Source organism: Musa acuminata, chromosome BXJ1-8 (genome assembly GCF_036884655.1).
Source record: "Musa acuminata AAA Group cultivar baxijiao chromosome BXJ1-8, Cavendish_Baxijiao_AAA, whole genome shotgun sequence".
Lineage (NCBI taxonomy): Eukaryota > Viridiplantae > Streptophyta > Magnoliopsida > Zingiberales > Musaceae > Musa > Musa acuminata.
The window spans coordinates 52,172,378-52,192,811 of NC_088334.1; the positions used below are offsets into that span (position 1 = coordinate 52,172,378).

The following is a 20,434-nucleotide window of genomic DNA, read 5'->3' on the forward strand; positions in this document are numbered from 1 at the left end:
ACTCGTTAGTGATCAGTACTTAACTTGACATTATTGAAAATATATGTGAATGAAAGTGAAAGATATAATAAAAGACTAAAATATTTAGAGGGATTATAATATTAAAATTAGAGGGGTAAATATGCTCTTGGCAGAGGGTATATACGTAAAACTGCTTTCAAATAATAGCTGCCATGTGCCTTACCCGAATATTATACGGTCGCACAAAACGGCTCGGTATAACCGTGGGCGAATACGGACGCAGCCCGAGGAAGAGACGTCGACGTGGACGGGGACGTGGGTGGGTATCTCAAACCAAGTCATCTTCTTTTCCCTCTTCCCTCTTCCCCGTCTCCTCCCTCGCCCGATTCGCCGGCCTTCGTTCGTCTTCTTCCACCGAAGCCCTATAATTCGAACCCTCCCGTCCCCCCCAATTTGGCTTCGATCAGGATCCAGAAATCCACCGGAGAGAGAGAAATCGGAAGCGAGGGATGAAGTTTGGGAAGGATTTCCGGAACCACCTGGAGGAGACGTTGCCGGAGTGGAGGGACAAGTTCCTCGCCTACAAGGCCCTCAAGAAGCTCATCAAGCACCTCCCCCAACCGCCGCCGCTCGGCGTGGACCTGCCGGACGAGCCGGCTCGGGGCGCCGCTCGGCCGCTGGACGCCGTCCTCGAGGCGTGGTTCGTCGGCATCCTGAACGAGGAGCTCGAGAAGTTCAACGACTTTTACGTCGACAAGGAGGAGGATTTCGTGATCCGGTTGCAGGTGATGCGGCCGGCAACTCCTTTTATTCTTCTCTCTGCAGATTTCTCTCTTTTTGTCATGATTGCTCATCTTCAATTATATCTATTTTGATGGACGGTGAGGCATCAGAGATGCCTTGAATGGAGCGAGTGGAACGACATGGAAGATGAAACAACTGTATCAAGTTTTGGTGAGCAAATTGGCCCTAAGTTGGACATTCTTGGCATCCTAGCATCATCTCGGAAGCTATAAACTATAATAAGTGAGAAGTCGAGTATATTATGGTGGTCAGGGTGTTCGACAAGTTGGATGGGATACAGAACCCCCCTCCTAACCTGCGGAGGTTGTATATGTGCACCTGTGAGTTGATCTTGATCTAATTGATCGTGAGAAGAAATCATGCTGCTATTGAATCTTCATCTTGAGTTTCTGGAATTAAATGGTAGTGTATTGTGCAGAGACAACAAGCTGAGGTGCTTTTTATTCTTTAGGACAGTTAGGACTGTTGCATCAGTAGGTTTGATAACTTGAATATTTCTAACAAAGTTGATGATCTGACACAAATTCGATCTACAGTGGTGCTCAGGCTCAGGTCGAATTTGTGAATATAGTCAGTTTATGCAAAGACACATTTGATGGTTGATAAGATTTCACTGGAATTGGAGCTTATTTGTGATTCTATTATTTCTGATAATTCTAGTGGAATCGCCTTGGTTGATGACACATTAATGACAGGGCAACAGAAGTCTTGATTAGTACAACAAGGTTTTTGGTCTTTTGTGTGCTTTAAGGATGTGCCTATATGATCCGATCCACAGATGAAGGCAGTGGTTTAAATCTGGTTGACTAGCTGACAATCCAAACAAAAAAGAGTCATGCTTGGTCTATAGACTCGATCGAATTGTTTTGAGCTGAACTATGTCAAGTTATGTTCAATTTGCTCACTTGTCTGCTGCTTTCTTTTCTAAATAATTAAAAGGTTCCAATTGCATTTGTTCATCCATGATATCATAGTAATGAACCTCTAACAATTACTATCTGTTTGTATTTTCTTTTTAAGAAAATGATGCTTACTGTTAAAACTATGACTTACCTTAGGATTCTTTATTTATGCCAAGTAAACATATCCCCAAGTGAACCATATAGCAGCACCTTCTGTGCTCTCTCCTTTATCTTTTTAGCACCATGATCTCTTATCGAAATATTAGTGTGACCGGTTTATATATCAAGTTTATATTATCATATGGAGGGTGCAGGATTTTGGCAAAACTTTCCAGTGCTCTGCTTAATTTCCTAATGAAATCTTTCATATTCTTTTATGCTTTGATTGGTGGAGAGACTTCAAGTTGCTCAATAGGAAGTTGACAGTCTTATGTTTTTTAGCTTCCAACTTAGCTTTAATTTGAAGTTCAAAGTCAAACCACTAAGAAATGGACTATTTCTTTTTTATCTGGAGACCCTCTGTACTGGTTGAAGCACCTTTGCTCATGCTTCTAGTTTGTCATATTTTTTTAGGCGATGGCTATGGTCTAGTTACAAGTCTTGGTATTATATAATCCCCTGTGTTGACATTTAAGCTCATTAGGCTGGATATCATAACTACTGGTGAGACAAATGAATTGATGTAAGGAAAGTGGCAGTATGGTAGGAGGCATATGACTTGCATAACCTTGAATTCATTTAGAAACCAATAGTCGAATCAGGCAGATCTAATCAATGACCTGAAAAATTGGTCTGAATTCTGTTTTGAGTTGAGTTGATTTCAATATGGTGTAGGCTTTGTTATGATTTCTAAGTCAGCTTCAAAACTTAAGTTTACATTTACATTTGAATTACTGGGTTCTGTAGTTAGCTGATAGTACTAGTTGTTTTTGGCCACCCAAAATTGATATAATTAGGTGCCGAAAACTTCAACAGTCTGCCCTAGCTGAAGAGTCTAGTTTGCTTATGATTCTTTGGCTAAGTATGGTTGCTTAAGCCAAATTAGGCATTGAACTAATTGCTTTAAGCAAGAGTGTTAACTCCTACATGTAGTCAACAAACAGCTAGATTCTGCTATAGATGATCCCAAATCTCGTTCTAGTGCAATCTATGATCCCAGTCTACAGATGATGGTTAGGAGGGATGGTGGTGGTGGGTGGCGAAGGGGAGATGGTGGTCACGAGTGGCAGTGGTTGTCGGGAGGGCTGGTGGCCGGAAAAAAAGGGCACTGGGAATGGCAGCTTCCGAGTTGCAGCTATCTTGCAATTCAACGTGTGAACATCTTATTTCTTATGTGGGATTACCAGTAAAAGTAGTTCAGTTGCAGTGTAGGCAATGAAACATTCGATGAATTGCTTAAATTTGCTGGTACAACGTTTTAAGCGTAGGCAACCCAAATAATTCATGGCATTGGCTTTCTTTTGGTTTAGCATATTGCAAAATCATTGATATTCCTCTTAAGCAAATATTTCTTTGGAGATGTTTTAGCATTCACACTATATATTCTTTTATTGACTTCAATTCCTTAAGAGTTTCTCACATTAGATTTTTGAGGAAGAGTAAATTCTCAATAGAATGTGTCATCATACATGCTTCTCCCATGTCTTCACTTTGCAAATCTTTCCTTTTGGAAAATTTCCTGTGTCATGGAAAGTAAAAGGCATGCCGCTGAATCTTCTTCACCTTAGCCTTCTCCAGGGATGGATGTATATTAATTACATGCCATTTGGTATATAGTGAACTTTAATTTTCAGAAGATTTATTTTGTACACAAAAAATTCTGGTCTGCTAGATTCTGCTTTTGTTCATCTTATCAGATCCCCTCACATAGCCATGGTACCACTGCATGAAGATGGACTTTGTTCATGTATGGCAATTACTTATATTTTATCTCTTTTTTTATAAATTCAGCATCACCGTTTGATCTGGAAATTCATGTGCTTACTGTAACTACTACTAGCGCGTTTGACTGTCTTGTTAGAAACAAATACTATTTTTATCTGTTATGGCAACTAGATCAGCCTTCTGCTTCAGAATATCTTTCTGGGAGACAAAGTTTTCTTAGTATGAACATCTTGATGATGTGCTTGCATTCATCATTATTTATTGGCTAAGGCTATGGTCGCAGCCCCATATTAACTAAATCTTGTATGTGTGTTCCAATGATCTCTTTTTAGGAACTCAAGGAAAGAATTGAAAAAATCAGGGCAAATAAGAGTGGAGCTTTTACCTCTGAAAGAGAATTTAGTGAGGAGATGTTGGATATTCGTAAGGCTTTCGTCACTATCCATGGAGAGATGGTGCTTTTGAAGAACTACAGCTCCCTTAACTTTGCAGGTAATATATCATCTCTCTCTCTCTCTCTCTCTCTCTCTCTCTCTCTCGTGTAACTTGTAAGGGAAAAGTGTCGACTGCAATAACTTGCCATCGCACTCTCTCCGATCACAGGACTTGTCAAAATACTAAAGAAATATGACAAGAGAACAGGGGCCTTGTTAAGTCTGCCTTTCACTCAACGTGCTCTTCATCAGCCATTCTTCACAACCGAGCCGCTGACCCGGTTGGTCCGCGAATGCGAAGCAAACCTCGAGATGCTCTTCCCCTTGGAAGCTGAGGTTATTGAATCAGACCAAACGGTAAAAGGAGAGACACATGAACCCCATGATCCTGAGGGTTCATCTGATCGAGCAGATAACATCGGTGTATACCGAAGCACGTTGGCCGCAATGAAAGCAATACAAGGACTACGGAAGGCCAGCTCTACCTATAATCCCTTGTCTCTTGCACAGTTCTTCCATGGCCAAGATGAAGACGATGGATCTGGAGCTGTTACCACCGAGAACTCAGCTTCTAACTCCTTGACAAACTCACAGAACCAGGAGGCAGATGAGGAAAGTGTACATTCCGATGACTAGGTAGGTAGGTGTCTGATAATCTCCTTTGAACTGGTTTCCTGTTTTTAGCCCTCGATGACAATTGCATGACCGCAATTGTTCATCTAGCACCCACGAATAATAATTCAATGCGGACGGTTAAGTGTCATTAAAAAGGTGTAGAATTAGTCATCTTCATTGCAGTATACTTTGTATCAAGAAACTGTTCAGGCCTTTCTCTCCTTGATAAGTTATCACTAATCTTTTGTCATGTATGAATGCGGTTTTCATAATCTTTTGCACTGTATGTAGCGGTTTGAAAAAGTTCAAACAAGTAGTTTGCAGGAGGTAAGGGCCACCCGAACACCAATTTATATCGTCCAAAAACCTAAGGTTGATTTGTTTCTTTCAACTATTTGTAATATTAATAAGAGCAATAAGAGCAACTTTTGTTATACATGAATTTGGAACTTGGTAATCAAGACAAAAGTCTTAAAATTGTATATGACAGATTGCAATTAAAAGGAGAAGAAGAGAAGCTCGCAACACTATTAACAATCTGTAAACTAACAGCTTTACGTAATTGCATGGAGTGAGAAGTTGATTCGTATGTACCTTTTTTGGTTCAGAGACCCAAAGAAAAAACAAGACACAAGTTGGCAGTTGAAGATGCAGAAGACTGCCAACAGATCAACTGGTCCTTCCCATGAGACACTTCACCAGGTCCAAGATTCGCCAATACTCAAAAAACAGTGAAGAATGGATGCCCTCAAGACCAATTCGAGTATAACGGTTGCTGCCTGTGAGGTTATTGCATGGACTTCCTCCAATGACGAGATCGAATCCACCAAACCGGTTAACCAAGTGCTCCATCTTGTGAGGGTTAAGTTCTTGCACATCAACAAATTCGATGAGCATCCCAGATTGGCCTGTTTCCTGCCACCAACTCCTAAGTATGTCTCTATTTACCTTAGAGATTTCAACAGAAACCACAACCTTCATGTGCATTCCCAAACGATGAAGAGCCACTTCTGCCCCTCCGATACCCGAGAAAAGAGAGAGGACCTTCAAACCATCTGGAAACAAATTCTTCAAAGTAGATAGATGGTATGCTACTGTATCTACCTGGAATGAGTTCCCTAGAGACCTGTATCTTTCTGTCCTGCTCATGCCACCCCCACGTGTGTGGTTTATTGGATACCCCAGAAGTATCTCAAGTTCATCAGGTTCTAAAGGAGCAACCTTATGCTGCCCCACCCAGATCAAGTTCCACCTTCTGCATTCATTTAGCACAAACTGTCTTACTTGTAGTGGTGGTGGATCATCATACTGTACAAGCTCCCTGCGGATCCTCTCCGTCAGTCTTGAACTCGATATGCATGTCAGCAAACAGTTGAATTGTTTTCTAAGATCCCAAGAGGGCCACCACTTCTTTGTTGCCGGAAATACCTCGTGAATGGTTCTTGGAGGGATTGGAAGAACAGGAAATCTGTTATGTATAGGAAGATTATGGATATATCCCCTCTTTCTGACTGCAGCACAAAAGTACTTGGAATCTACAAACTCTGGCTTGATGTCATACAAGAAGCGTGACATAGTTTCCCAGACTCCTTTTGGTGCCAACGCCACGTTCTCATAATAGAAGTACGGTGGACCAATAGCTGCCTCACTTATCTTTCTCGGAACCATGTACATCCGCTGATTTGGAAGGCTAAAACCAACCATAGGCTTTGAAAAAGAGATAACAGAGTCTTCATCTTCTGTTGAGGTGCATCTTCGTTTGCTCCTGGTCACCTCTGCAAACCTACTCTCCGCACCTCTTGGGCAATTAGATTGACGCTATAGGATAACAAAAATACAAAGATAAGAAAGTCATAGAGAATGTAATTCCAAAGAAATTCACAGATCTGAGATACCTCATCTTCAACTAAACTGGAGACGGTAGATACGCCTAAATTATCATCGAGCTTATTTGCCAACTGAGCCGCATGTATGGAATCTGCTAATTCCAATATAGATGCATTTGGACCTGGAGATATTAAATAGACAAAAAAAAAAGGCAGTGAATAAAGAGGATTCAATTGAATGGAAAAAATGTTCCAATAGCGGTAGGGGAAGTCAAGAAAATTTTTCTTTCCAGAAAGAAGAATAGATTTGAGGAAGGATGTTAGGATTTAACAAAATCTTATTTTCTATAGGACTGATGCATAAGCAGAATAATACTAGTACTCGGCTAGCTCCACCTACTACATTTCAAAGAAATCTTGAATCACCACAAGTGTGAGTACTTGATGATTAATTTAATTCTTGACCAGAAAACATAGTTGGAACCAACCGTAAAAAGACTTCTGCCTTATCAGTGATTTGAAAGAATTCTGCAAAGATAAAAGTACTATTTCACAAGCATATGGCTTCTTGATGGAGTTCTTTACCATGATATAGTCTGCTATCAGAACTTATAAATGTTTAAGACAATTGAAAATATATTTAAAGTTACATCAAACAAATATAAACATGAATAAGCTTTATTTACAATAATAATTTGACTCACTAAGCCAGAAATCATCTGCTAAAGGCACCAACAATCCCTTGTTTAGGTTCAAATAAATTCGGAAAAAGGATCAATTTTGCTATCTAAAATGAGGCCATACTGACTATCCAACATTTTTCAACAATTCCTTTAACTTGACACTTTAAAAGAGGTCATGCCTCTTGGATTTCTAAAATCAGCTCTAAAAGATTGGGAATGTAGAACTGCAATCAAATGCACCACTTTAGTTGACGACAACAGGAGATACTTGACACTTTAAAATATTAAACCTTAAAAAACATTTGTGTATGAAACTGACAAGATTCCATAGTTTAAACTTTAAAAGCCTTAGAAATTATATTTTATGCTTTAAGAAAAGAATTATATTTTATGCTCATAGAGAATAGAGAATGAATATGATAATGCAGCATGTTATGGATCTCTGAAGATAAAAAAAAGAAGGAAAGAAAGAAAGAAATGATGATAGATTAATCAAGTTCTGCTTAAAGTTGATGATGATATAAATTTTCAGCATGTTTAATAGATTAAACTTTAATAAGATGCAAATTTAGTACCACATCTAGCGATGGCTGCAGATGCATCATTAGTGGGAAAACCCATTTCGACTAAGATCAACAACTTCCTATCCTCTGCAGGAAAATCTTCAAAAAGTTCCTGAAGATTTTTTTTAAAAAAATAAATATTATGCATGTCTGATGCATTTCTGAATATTGGAAATAGCATCTAAATTTCGGACATCAACTATATGGTATTCTGATAAATCCTTTACGAAATTGACTTGCATTTGAAAGATAAAAATTTTAAAAGAATAAGTTCCTTGTACTGATCACTCAGAGATTAATACTAAATTACTCCCCTGATAATTGTTAACTTAGAAAAACCATATAGATCTTCAAATTTTTTCATGTTGACAAAGAAAATTAGAAAAAGAGATTGTAACTAAATGGTAAAATGGCCAGTAAAAGGAAAACTTGACAAAAAATAGTTAACAACGCTATCAACTAAAAGAGAACATCTGACAATCATGCAATGTGAGAAGCATGATATGAAAGAAAAAAAACATACATTGATGTTTATGCCTTGGCGACTCAAGTAAATATTAGACAGTAAAAACATTTTATGAGAAAAAGTACACTAGTTGGTGTGGAGAGACATTCGTTCTTTGTTATTCAACTTGAGCTGATGCAGCCTACGACAATGGTCCTCAGTTTTTTAATCAACTTTACAGTACTCTCATACACTAATTGGAACCCGCTAAAGGTTATAGCTTTCTAGTGTCCTTTGACATTTGCTATGAAACTTATTTGTCTACTATATATCACAAAAGCATCATCTATCACAACTTCGTGCCTGTATCTTCCAGTCATAATCACATATTTATTTCAACATTTTAACTATGTTTCTAACAACAAACTTCTCATCCAAAAAAAAAAGAAGATGAAAAAGCTTTTTCCCCACACCTCCTGTTCTATCAAATATGTTCATCCATCATTAATAAAATCATGTTAGAAACGAGCACCTGCATTGGACATAGGCAAACATAATCATTCTCCTTGCTTATATCGACACCCAGAAGTGAATTTTCCAGTGTACTTGTGGTTTTCTCAAGCCTCATGCGAGTTTCAATCTGCTCATACTTCTGCAAGCTCTCCCTTCCCTAACACATGCTTCCATCCACTCTTCAATTAGCTAGGTGAAGTTCATGGCGTGACATCTTAATTGTCTCATTTTACATCCCTCCTCTTTTGTCTTTTATTTTGCTATAAAAAGTTAGCTACTTATATCTCAAACAATTCTATCAGATAATTCAATCTTCTTACCATTTTCACAGTTCCACAACCTCTGTAACTTTGGTTTCAAGCAGGGTATCCTAATTCAATATATCATTTAACCAGTAAGTCCTAGTGAAAAAAGCAAACTTCACCGAGGAACAAATGCAAATGAATTTGATGGTCTTTATGGTTGTGTCCACTCTCTCTTCTATTGTATCCAGAAAATATACGGTTAGATCATGAGAAACATTTATCTTTAGCATATATACAAATTATGAATATAAGAAAGCAGTGTAAGAGAAGCACTACACACATCTGGCTAAAACAGCATGAACGTGACATGGCCAATATTAATGTCCTCCTCTTCAAGCATTTATGGCCTTCCATATTATGGAAAGTAACGCCTAAAGTAACCTGAAAACAGCTAACCGTGCAAGTCATCTAAACATCCATGGTTGCTTCCTGATGTTTGGTTAGACAGAGAGCTTTTAACTGCTAGGAACCAGCAGGAGAAAAATTGATTCATAAACTATGCCAATAGAAAGAACTTCCAATCATCAATGCTTAGTATTTCACATCTAGGCACGATGTGCAAGTAGTAACTTTAGACTAAAATAGTCATCCATTTTCAAAGAGGACAAGTCAAGTAAAATTACCTCATCTACAGAAGCAACTCTGTCATAAGGATTGTCATGTGCTTCATCTTTGTTGCTTAAGACAGAAAGATCTCTAGGGATGGAGTCATATTCTGATGGTGATGTTCCAATAGACTGCAACATCAAACACCACTATGTTTCACTCTTCAGTAAAAAAGTGTTCAGCCATAAAAATGACAACCATGGAGTAAACAGTACTAGAATGGCACTGTTATTATTTGGCAAAATATGGCCTAAAAGTAGTGTTGATCGAGAATGTACCTACCATATAAGTAAGCAATGCTTCTAGTATAGCTTCTGAATTTTCTTCTCCTTCATACACAACAAATTTCAGAAAGCATGACATAGGTAGGTAAGTTGATACATACAAGCAATTGGCAATATGGATTACTGACCATTTTCTTTGATTGCCTTCATGATCATGTCCTCAGAAAATCCCATCCCCATAAAATGACAAACCATTGCTGAGCGAGAAGGGCCAGTCTCGCAACCCTTGGAAGAACATGCAATGCAGCCTTTCAATCAATATAATCGGATTAAAATTATGGTCACAAGTAAGTCCTACTCCCAAAGCTAACGCCTAGTGACGCATCAACCTTTGTAAAGCTTGAGTTCAGTCATTGCTGATTCTCATTGCTTAGTTTGACATGTCACAGTAAATTCACGATTGGAGATGGTGAATGAATTAGTATCCATTTAACTTATACAAATTTCATAGAATGAGCAACTACTTCAGAATCCTTCATGTAGTCAATTAGTTCAGCATTTGGGAAAAACTAAGATATAGTCAAAAGTATAATATCATGAACCTGTAACTGGTGTTTTAATCCGAGCAACAAAATCAAGAGGCAAGAGTTTCCTCATTTGACAACACCTTTGCGAGAGTAGTGTTCAAGACAAGTGAAGATTCGTGGGTTCAAGAAGCTATCACATTACATTAATGCAAGATTGGAAGGTCCAGATCTCCAAGGGGAAGAAAGCACTACCTCCCCAGGCGGGCACGCAAGGGACTCAGAAGACGGCACAACATCTCCCGTCGTCGCCTCATCATCGCTGTCCCATTCAAAATCCTCGTTCCCTTCACTCCCGCTGGTCCAATCCTACACCAATTTGCAACACCCCTTGGTCAGATTCATAGAACGAACAAAAGATCGGACGGTACGATGATCAATGTACCATTACTTGACGGCGACTTCTCCCCACAAACGCCTCCCCCCCCCCCCCCCCCCAAAAAAAAATTGGGAAGAGAACAGAATCGTCAAAAGAAACCACCGCCTGCAGCCGCACCAAATCGGCAGCTGAAACGCCAATCCTGGGGGTCACGAGTCTCCGCAGGCGACCTTGTCGTGGAACGAAGCGGAGGCGCGCCGACCGACCTCCTGGAGTTTACCAATGGGCACAGTGCGAACACGACATAAAACACAACAAACTGGACTTTGTTACTACAGGTGTCCTTCCGACTTATACGGGTCCCGCCACGTTCGACTTGTGGACCCCACCACCCGGTTTCAACGAAGAACCCTGGACCCTGCCTAGGCCCGCACGGCTGAGCCGCACTCTCCAATTCCTCTCTAAATTTTAGTGTGTGTGTATATATATATATATATATATATATATATCCTTTTAATTTTTTTTACTTTTCAGTCTTTTTAAACAGTAAATTGAATAGGAAAATATTATTTAGATTTTGATTAGTTTTATCTTTTTTTTTCTATTGATTTGGATGTCACATTTCGTATCTCTCGATTGGAGGCAAATATTTCTCCTATATACCCCTTACTATTGACCATGATTAGTAGTAAGTTTAAAAATATTCTATTTTAGATATATAGCATATCCTTTGTATGCGAGTCAGGACATCATGATTCAGGGGGCACTTAAGATATGCCCTGCTGTTATCATATGTTGTATCATTATAACTCCATTGCAAACCACAACAAATACTGCATGCTTTTCTATGATATGAGGAGAAAACTGAGATGAGGAAGTTTGACAAGCATGGATAGTGAATTTGTACTCCCTCAATCTTGAAGGAGTGGGATTGAAGTGGACAAGAGATGGAAGGTGTATCTTGTTGGCTGGAATGGACTCACCTGTACTTGTGTTCAATTGAAATTACAAGAGGTCAAGAACTACTATGTTCAATTGTTCTATTAAGCACTTATTAAGCATTTAATGTCACATAAGTAATAACTCATTTCTACATCATGTATATATACATAAGATAAAACAAGAAACATGAGTAACTGACATACACAGTGCATATGCCAAGACACTAGTGTTTGAGTCAGAACTGCAAACCAACAGTATGCAAAGTAGACGATGAACTTCAGATGACTCTGAGTTACCAATGACTTCCATATGAAATGATTTGATGAGGAAGAGTACCTGCTAGCTTCTTATGTCCTCACTCTAGCTTGTTAGCCTGAAGAAAACTGAGGAAAAATAGATTAGAATTACATCAGTGCTATCAGAATTTTGTGGTCTAAATGTTCTTCACAAGTTCTTTTTTTTTAATTTAAATAAGTGGAAATCTACACCTTGTTCCTGTTTAGGAGATCTAAGAATTCAGATAGTTTTGACTTGACTGCCAGAAAATCAAAGAATCTATCTCAAACATACACAACCATCAAGCATCAATATAAGAAACTTCCAACGACCATCACATGAAATCAAACAACTAGACGATATTTTCGTAACCAGCTTCTGAGTTCTTAGATGACATCAAAATTAATTTCTGAATGGAAATTCAAATGTTCAAGGTGTTAAGGCTGTATTACAATACAACTCTGGAAAGCTTTCAACGCACTATTAAATTATTCTTACATTACTTTATGAATCATGTCCTACCAATTTTCAGGACTGGCATCAATTGATCAACAAGAAAAAGTAGCAAGAAACTTAGTGAACCAAAGGATAAAAGATAGGGAGAGTGCTTGCAGTTCTAGCTAAAGAACATGATTAAGCATATCAACTGGTGTTCATAAAACAAAAGTTTGACATACAAGAATCAGTCTTCAGATAATTGTAGGAAACAACAAGCATAAAATCATTAAATCTACCTGAAAGTACGCTCAAATAAATAATGTGGAGAGATTCAAAATCAGATATGATCATCTACAACCTTTTCATGCATGTTAGTTAGGACCACCTTAGACCAAACTTGATATTAGGATCGACCCTAAAAGAATTTTAGCATCCATCTCTCCATACGAGACTATAAATTTATTAAACACCAAAGAATGACACCTCAGGTTACCCTGGAGTTCAGAAGCAAAAATACATGGAACTTAAAGCTACCTTTTGAACCAGAAAGGAAAGTAAAGAAAACACTTTGATATTCATACCGGATGAAGAGGATGGCCAATAAGGCTAAAGACACAGCTTGTTTCTGGTGGGATATTCTCTGTACGATGATGAGATGTGCATCTGGATCCTAATTTACGATAGCCTGTTCTCTTATGGTCTTGGCAATCAGGTTCATCAAGCCTCTCTGGAAGCACGTTTTCAGTCTGATTATTGGTTGATGGACTAACCGAGGCAGCCATTGGATAAGATTCTGTATGAGCAGGATGCAAACGAGAAATCTGTGCTGCTGAATCGTGTTGTGATTCTTCTAGGACAGTATTCTGTTCTCCACCGGTAGATATTAGAGGACTTGGAGTGACCTAATTCACAAGCAAGTACGTTACAATCAAGAATTCAGGACTTGGACTCTGCAGAATTTCAGTCATTAAAGGGAGATATCGTAGTTGTACCAACCGGAAAGGTACTCCAGCCAGGATCCGGCATGATCCCAGGGAAGAGCAACATTGGGCCATAAGGTCCTTGCATGTATGACGCAGGCAACATCGACGATCTACCAACTTCCCAACTGGTAATTACAGGGTACTGTTGATGCGAAGGAGATATAGTGGGCTGAACAATAGAATAAGATGGTGATGCTGGCAAGGGCAACGATGGTTCAGGGTGGTTGAATTTACAAATTAATCCAAACTTGCAGTGGCCTGTCCTGATATAATAGGAGCATTCTTTCTCACCCTGAATTCTTTGAAGCCCACAACATTAGAATTAGCAATTCTGTAGAATTTCCATCATACAAAAAACAATCAGAAACAAAATTAGAGAAACAAAACCTGACCGGACGTAATGGATAGCCATATTTATTTAAAGATGCCAGTATCACAGATCCATCTGGCTTTGGGTGTTCATACTTGCATGTATCACCAAATTTGCAACTCCCGTAGCTGACAAAATACTGCAAAACAATAAAGCCTTACACCTGAATGGAAGGATGAATTATGGATATTCATTTGCGATAAAATTGCATCAATAAAGTGACATGTTTCCAGTGAATCTAAGAATTATTGGTACCTAAAGCACAATCCCAACCAATTAAATAGAAATACCCTGCATGCAGGTCGGCTAGTGTGCTCCCGGTGTTGTGCAGATCGAGTTCTCGCTGCTCTGGCTACCTGATGAAGTTACCGATGTCGGAAATTAGATCAAAACAAAATTCCACCAATTAGACAAAATTGGGAGAAAGCCCTAAAAAAACAAGAACTTTATGTACCATCCGGCGATCACGGGGGTGATTGTAGCGGCAGCCATCACCAAAACCACATGTCCCGGTCCGCATGTAGTAGGCACAGTCAGGCCGGCCATGCCTCTCAGGATACGCCGGAGGCTCCTCGCTGCCCAATTCCATCTTCCACATCGATCCTGCCACAACGCAAGACCAAAAAGAAAACATCAATCGGAACGACCACGAGAACAGAAACCGGGAACGAGAACCAAAGCACAGAGCAATGGACATGGAGCACCTTCCAGTACGGTCTCGGGGTCACCGCGGGGCTGTCCCGGCTCAGAGGCCGGCTCGAACGGCTCCATGCGAGACGGCCACCGGAGCAAAGGGGAGGCACGGCGATGCGGAAGTGACGGTGGATGGATGTTGCGGAGGGACGTCGAAGGCGCGATCGATGAGTAAAATGTGAGAGTGGCAACCGAGGAGGGAGGGTTAAGTCTGTCGCCTTCTTCCCGTTCTTTTGGCTCTGCAGCCGCGCTAAAGCGTTGCTCTTTCGTGCTTCTTTGGGAGGCTTTTTCGTCCGTTGGGGTTTCATGTACCCGCCAAAGAAAAAGGTGGGAAACTAAACGCCCCGGAAACGGTGAACTTCCCAAAAGTTGCCCGCTTCAGTAAAGGCCCCTGTTGTCCCTGTAATTACCGAAAATGCCACCTCCCTGTTGATAGGCAATCCAATGCGAGGGGCTTGGCGTTGAGGGCAGTCTAGTCATATGTAGATAACGGGATGTGCTTATGCACACGGTGTTACATTAAATAGGTAGTAGAATCCATCGATATAGACAAATAACACGTCTCGGCTATAAGTAAGTACCTAATGACACTTGGGGGTTGTGGCAGGTGGTGGGGCTCGCTTCATTAACACTTAACTGGTAAAGGAGGATTAAGAACAAAATCTGAAACAAAAAGAAAAGGAGTAAAAATTCATTTTTAACATTTAGGTGTTTTGAAAGGGAGGTCATATTTCCACCAAGTACTAAAAAAAAAAGTTTAATTTGCCAAACAAAAGATAAGATGCTAAAACAATGACAAATCAATTTCTAACTCGCATGGATTTTTTATTTCGATATACTGTATATAAATATAATTTTAATAAAAAAAATTAGAGAATTTGATGAGTCAAATAATTTGTTCAAATCCCATATCTTTGATTTGTCATTGTTTCTTTATATGGTTTTTATGTATTTTTTTTAATGGAAATTAATACAAAATTGAGTCTAATTTATAGATTATTAAATTGCTAATCATCCAAAAGAATATTAAGTAAATTCAAACCCATTTCGGACTCTTCAATATTTAGCCCCTAATTTTCAGGTACATGAGTTACCTCAATCTACCTTCTTAACAGCTTCCTTCCACTGGGTGCTTGCAGCCTCTTCAATCACAACACTAGCAGAACAAGTACTGGTAATAAGGTGTATGAGCACTGGAATTCACAGAGAATACAAGTTTTTAGCCGAAATAAGAAGTAGAATAGCACCAAAACATCATGATCTACTTGACTACATTGCAAGTTTACCCCTCCGGCCATCACAGCTCGTCAAAAACGCTGCGTGGCCAAAGTAGTTGTAGTTCGTTCCAAGTTCCTTATTAGAAAGTAGATTATGATACCCCAGCCATCGTATGGTATATGAGCATGCAATTTCTAGATCTCAACAATACTTCTTTGCACAATTCAGTATCCAGCAAGATGATACTTTGCAGGAAGAAACAATGCTGATCTTATTTATTCGATAAGAAAGTTCACAAAGTCAAAAATAGGTGAAGTTTACAGAACAGCAGCCAAGGAGCATGAATAAAGGTCAAAAGGACTGCTGGAAGTTCAGAGGAACACAAGTCAACCTTGTCCTTTAATTGCATCATCATCCCCAAATTCCTCATGTTAAGCAACCAAAACAGGGCACTTTCCGGATCCAGAAAATCAAATAATCAGCTGAAACAAATCTCAAGACCTCTCCCACCAACTTCAGCCTTCAAGCACTGGAAGCCGCATGAATCAAGCTCAGCAATAGCCCTATCGATGATCGTGCAAGATAGCACTGTTCAATGGTCGAGGGAGGCATTGGATGACAAGATGGAGAGATATAAGCATTAGTTGCAAAAAAGTAAGAGTTATGGGGGATACAATGAAAGTATGAAAAGTAGTTATATTTACAATTTAAAGTCATAGTGGAATAGGGGGTTTGATATATCATTGATATTTCAAATTTCAATATGAAAAAGAAGAAGAATCCTTCAACTGTATGTTACAATTTAAAGGATGCCATTTCTTAACCTCAAAATGCAACAATGAAATAATATATATGGAGAAAACAGAGCCTATCCTTCGTCCTACAAGGTACAAGAACCAAGTCGCATATTCTGAATGTTTCTATTAGGTTGTCTCATGCTCATTTAATTTCTGCTTCTACTTGATGGTCAAATTGCATCTTGGAACTCAAAGTTATTCCTTTTTTTTTTTTACCCCACTCATGATCCTGCATGCTTAAATATCACAATGTCATGTAGTAGAACACTTTTAGAATTCATGTGCTATTCGGCTACTGGGTGTTTAGTTCAGACAAGGATCAATCCTGCAGCAGATAAACTCTTAACACCAAAGACTTAAATTCCATGTATGCAATGTCCGGTTACAGCACAACTACATTTAATTGGTGTTCAAGTGACAAGATATGCAATGTACCACAGGATGCCATCCATCCCACGCTTAGCCTATAGAACAACCCTAACTATAGGGATTGTACATTAAAAAAAAATCATCTAGCAATTCCTTTCAGATTATTTTTCTGCTGAACTTTTGTTTATAATTGTTTGTAATGCATAATTTAAGTGACATTTTAGGTTTTTATCCTTCACAACCAAAGCAATAACAATCTTAAATTATCAGTCCTGTAAAATTATTTTCCAAAAATATTAGCAACCCCAGACAAACATTTTCTTACATGTTTAAAAATTAGAAGCACTCAATATACATGCGTGCGTACATCTAATGCATTTAGACTCCCTTTAAGTGTAATATGGTGAATAGTGAAATACAAAACCACTATTAAAATTAAACATTTAATAGCATCCACAAGAGATGCTCATATATGCATGTCTTTCTACGGTAATCACATGACACTTTCCTTGAAAAGACCTTGTAAAGCTCTTTCGTGCTTCTTCCCTTATAACACAGAAAAAGACATTGTATTTTTAAAAAGTTTTGCTCTCCAAAGATCACTAGATTTGAAGGTTGTCTCCTTAAAGCCTATTTTCATTTCTCTTCTTGAAATGCATGTGTTAGTGCAAATAGTGTGCCAAACTTCATGTATCACAAAAAGCCTCCATTACAGATTTCGAATGTCAGTCTCTTTAGACAGAAGCCAATAACCCCATATTCACTGTATATATCTTGGTATACATACATATCCACAAAGAAATTTATCCATATAACCATCTAACTCCATTAAAAATTTTTCCCACAAATCTTATCCAACTCATGAAGGCCTTCGCTAATTTTCCTTGTTCTACTACTAGCCAATCCATTTTTCCTTCTACCTCACATTTGTGTTTCTCCAAGTTTGTCCACCTCAGGCTATTAGTTACTATTTTTGAACAGCTGTATCGTTTTCAGTGATCCAAGATCATTTCATTGTCAATTGTTGCTGATTATATGGGCAGTAGGTGTTAGAATTAGAACAAAATTCATCCCTATGGTTTCAAATTGTCAATATCCTGAGAAAATCTTGTAATTCATCTCCTCGATTATGCCAATTTAGTAGCCAGAACCAAATTGCATTGCCAAATGCCATCCTGAAATTGTACCAGTACACTTTTTCTCAAACTCAGGGCAACCAAAGTAAGATTCTTATAAACAGATCATAATAGTTCTGAAACAGAAGAGGACAACTGAATAAACAGATCATACTAGTTCAAAATTTTTCTTTCAGGAAAATAAGACTATTATCAAAGCCGGCAATGCCTAATTTGTATCCACTGTCACAACTCACTCTTCTCAAGGTTTTTACATTTTAAAATTTTTTTAGTCTAGACTGTCAGAAGTCAAAAATAAACTCAAATATAAACCTAAAATGAATTTCACCATAAAGATTCAACAAAAAAGATAAAGATTTGATAAGATGACAAAGAACAAGAAGCATACATGTTGGCAGCAGTGTCAAAACACACCCTCCACCACCAGCCCCGGTCAGCTTGGAAGCTAATTTGTACTTCAGCATGGTTCGAAGCACCGTCTCTATAGCAGCATGGCTTACCCCCATGCACTGGAGTAAACCTTGATTCATTTCCATTAACTCCTCTATCTTTTCTTCTCTTGCAGTGATGGATATGTCATCTTGAGCAGGTGATTGTATAATGGCCGATAATTCCTTGCTAATAAAATCGACTGCAGTAAACACAGAAGCCATAGCATCCGGATGCCTGGATGCTCTTTCAGTTACACCAGCAACCAGTGCTTTTGTGTTCCTCCCAACCTTTGTATTAGTGATGAGCATTCTTAGAGGAGCACTCGACTTGATGTGAGTCAACTCACCCGACCTGAACTGAATCATGCCACCTGTTGCATGTGCACTCGAAGTTAAACCATACAACGAAATGGCTCCATAGAAACAAAAAATGACAGAAAAAAAATGATAACATATGCAATGATCAATTATCAAACTATTGAGAAGGAAGAACCTTATCACACAACTCAAACTTTTTACCCCATAAAATGAAGAGCACAGACGATCATCTCTTCTAGAATGACTATGCCTCAATACGATAGAAAATTATGCAGATTAACACAAGAAGAACACAATTACACGACTCAAACAAGTTAATTAAAGCACCGCAGAAGATTACATACCAAATGTGCTTACGGTGTTATCAATGCCAGATGGCTTTCCATGAATAATCTTTTCCCCTTCGAATGCCCATCTATTCACCAGTTCAAGCTCATTCTTGCTAAATTTAAACCATTCAGTCTGCGAGGTGTCGACGCTTATGGCATCAGATAAAGCAAGCAGAGCACCCGCGACCGAGACGCAGAATGAAGCAGATGAACCAAGCCCCGATCCCAGAGGCAGATCCGACGTGACAACCACTTTTCCTCTCTTGTAGCTGGGAAAACAGAAACAATGAAAAGGCTTAGAATGCATGGATTAAAGAAGAGAGAGAGAGATGAAGCAAATGAGGGGAAGAGAAAAGAGTGTTAGCATGGGTTGATACCCATGGATCGAGGTGTAGAGATAGAGAAAACAGGAAACCCCGGAAGAAAGCCAAAATTTGGCTTCCGGGATGTTCTGTTCTTCGACGAGGGTAGCAATCGACTTGATTCGTCCCGGCGAGCACGAAACTGGGGTTGAAGAATCAGCAAAACCGTCCCCCAACACCTCCTTTAATCTCGAGGACGACCAAGAAAACACCAAGGCCATATCCTTAAGCTCTAATTCTACGGATCCATCACCATTCTCTGGAAAGAACAACACAAGATTTCTACTTCGAGCACAAGGCTAACGAATTCGAAAACCTAAATCCCTCAACAACAACAAAAAAAAAAAAAAATCCGATCTTTAGTCGCACGAAAAATCGACGGCGGAAGAGATCCAAACCAGTGGGAAGGGGGGAATCGAGGCGGAAGGAGACGTGGGTGTAGAGGTCAATGGCGGCGGCGACGGCGGTGGAGCCGTGGACGACGGCGTGCTCGCCGGAGAGGATGATCTTGCCGGGGGCACGAGCACGGACCTCCGCCATTACCAACGAACGGTGCATGGAAAGCTCACGATCCGAGGCCAAGACCAAGAATCAACAACTGGTAGATTTCAAGCTCGCCCGCCCTTCTCTACTCCATCTCGCTTACCAGATTCTCTCCTACACGTGAACCTCCAACTCCAAAGCAATAAAATTTGGTTGCCTTTCAGGTGGATGTCAGGATCAAAACGAAAACGTTTTCCTCGTCGATCACACGATGCACCCAATAAAAGGAGGACATAAATTTGAGATTTCGAAGCTTATATGGATTTCTTTTTCTTTTTTCTAAATTGTCGTGTGATATTCCAATAAATTTACCCCAATTTTCATACAACAATAATTCTAATAATGCATGTATTATTTGAGCACATCATTTCCCTTTCCCATTCACGATTTTATGGCTGATTCATAATAGTTTTATCCATCCAATCGAGTTGTTAGATTTCAACGTATATTATCGTTGATATTGATAATTTACTTAAGATATGAAAGATAAATCGATCCTTTGCGAGCAGAAATAAAGGGATATCGTAATTGATTTCTTAATATTTTAATTATAAATCACGT

The 20,434-nt window shown here is 39.1% G+C and overlaps 4 protein-coding genes across 6 annotated transcripts; 1 reads left to right on the plus strand and 3 right to left on the minus strand.

The window, feature by feature from the left end:
• Positions 1 to 259: 259 nt before the first annotated feature.
• On the plus strand, positions 260 to 4,854 carry LOC135588802 (SPX domain-containing protein 4-like). Its single transcript, XM_065081121.1, has 3 exons — positions 260 to 746; positions 3,884 to 4,043; positions 4,155 to 4,854. Exons 1-3 carry the CDS (start codon positions 471 to 473, stop codon positions 4,619 to 4,621), a joined length of 903 nt encoding a protein of 300 aa, XP_064937193.1. The 5' UTR covers positions 260 to 470; the 3' UTR covers positions 4,622 to 4,854.
• Positions 4,855 to 5,097: 243 nt separating this feature from the next.
• Positions 5,098 to 10,774, minus strand: LOC103996406 (DNA (cytosine-5)-methyltransferase DRM2-like). 2 transcript variants are annotated; one of them, XM_018830972.2, is made up of 8 exons: positions 10,735 to 10,774; positions 10,545 to 10,658; positions 9,954 to 10,050; positions 9,824 to 9,870; positions 9,559 to 9,672; positions 7,685 to 7,784; positions 6,496 to 6,608; positions 5,098 to 6,418 (listed from the first exon to the last, which is right to left on the minus strand). In XM_018830972.2, the coding sequence occupies exons 1-8, from the start codon at positions 10,735 to 10,737 to the stop codon at positions 5,270 to 5,272; spliced, it is 1,737 nt and encodes a 578-aa protein (XP_018686517.2). In that variant the 5' UTR covers positions 10,738 to 10,774; the 3' UTR covers positions 5,098 to 5,269. The 2 variants fall into 2 exon arrangements, with proteins under 2 accessions (XP_018686517.2, XP_064937189.1); XM_065081117.1 differs by having other exon boundaries at positions 9,954 to 10,073; positions 10,735 to 10,751.
• Positions 10,775 to 11,703: 929 nt separating this feature from the next.
• LOC135588801 (zinc finger CCCH domain-containing protein 32-like) lies at positions 11,704 to 14,671 on the minus strand. 2 transcript variants are annotated; one of them, XM_065081118.1, is made up of 7 exons: positions 14,382 to 14,671; positions 14,132 to 14,280; positions 13,968 to 14,033; positions 13,700 to 13,816; positions 13,321 to 13,599; positions 12,906 to 13,226; positions 11,704 to 11,983 (listed from the first exon to the last, which is right to left on the minus strand). In XM_065081118.1, the coding sequence occupies exons 1-7, from the start codon at positions 14,446 to 14,448 to the stop codon at positions 11,966 to 11,968; spliced, it is 1,017 nt and encodes a 338-aa protein (XP_064937190.1). In that variant the 5' UTR covers positions 14,449 to 14,671; the 3' UTR covers positions 11,704 to 11,965. The 2 variants fall into 2 exon arrangements, with proteins under 2 accessions (XP_064937190.1, XP_064937191.1); XM_065081119.1 differs by having other exon boundaries at positions 11,704 to 11,993.
• Positions 14,672 to 15,834: 1,163 nt separating this feature from the next.
• LOC103995583 (mevalonate kinase) lies at positions 15,835 to 20,095 on the minus strand. The gene is made up of 5 exons (XM_009416197.3): positions 19,729 to 20,095; positions 19,346 to 19,589; positions 18,984 to 19,237; positions 18,279 to 18,692; positions 15,835 to 16,176 (listed from the first exon to the last, which is right to left on the minus strand). The coding sequence occupies exons 1-5, from the start codon at positions 19,886 to 19,888 to the stop codon at positions 16,067 to 16,069; spliced, it is 1,182 nt and encodes a 393-aa protein (XP_009414472.2). The 5' UTR covers positions 19,889 to 20,095; the 3' UTR covers positions 15,835 to 16,066.
• Positions 20,096 to 20,434: the final 339 nt, after the last annotated feature.

Excerpts from the sequence above, each read along its gene's own strand:
- LOC135588802 (XM_065081121.1), top strand. The coding sequence starts at position 471 with ATGAAGTTTGGGAAGGATTTCCGGAACCACCTGGAGGAGACGTTGCCG. Across the intron at positions 747-3,883 it reads ATTTCGTGATCCGGTTGCAG|GAACTCAAGGAAAGAATTGA; the intron begins GTGATGCGGCCG and ends ATCTCTTTTTAG. Across the intron at positions 4,044-4,154 it reads CAGCTCCCTTAACTTTGCAG|GACTTGTCAAAATACTAAAG; the intron begins GTAATATATCAT and ends CTCCGATCACAG.
- LOC103996406 (XM_018830972.2), bottom strand. Across the intron at positions 6,609-7,684 it reads TGCAGCCATCGCTAGATGTG|GTCCAAATGCATCTATATTG; the intron begins GTACTAAATTTG and ends TAATATCTCCAG. Across the intron at positions 6,419-6,495 it reads CCAGTTTAGTTGAAGATGAG|CGTCAATCTAATTGCCCAAG; the intron begins GTATCTCAGATC and ends GTTATCCTATAG.
- LOC135588801 (XM_065081118.1), bottom strand. The coding sequence starts at position 14,448 with ATGGAGCCGTTCGAGCCGGCCTCTGAGCCGGGACAGCCCCGCGGTGAC. Across the intron at positions 13,817-13,967 it reads CTAGCCGACCTGCATGCAGG|TATTTTGTCAGCTACGGGAG; the intron begins GTATTTCTATTT and ends ATTGTTTTGCAG. Across the intron at positions 13,600-13,699 it reads ATGGCTATCCATTACGTCCG|GGTGAGAAAGAATGCTCCTA; the intron begins GTCAGGTTTTGT and ends CAAAGAATTCAG.
- LOC103995583 (XM_009416197.3), bottom strand. The coding sequence starts at position 19,888 with ATGCACCGTTCGTTGGTAATGGCGGAGGTCCGTGCTCGTGCCCCCGGC. Across the intron at positions 19,590-19,728 it reads CGATTCCCCCCTTCCCACTG|AGAATGGTGATGGATCCGTA; the intron begins GTTTGGATCTCT and ends TGTTCTTTCCAG. Across the intron at positions 19,238-19,345 it reads CTCTACACCTCGATCCATGG|CTACAAGAGAGGAAAAGTGG; the intron begins GTATCAACCCAT and ends CTGTTTTCCCAG.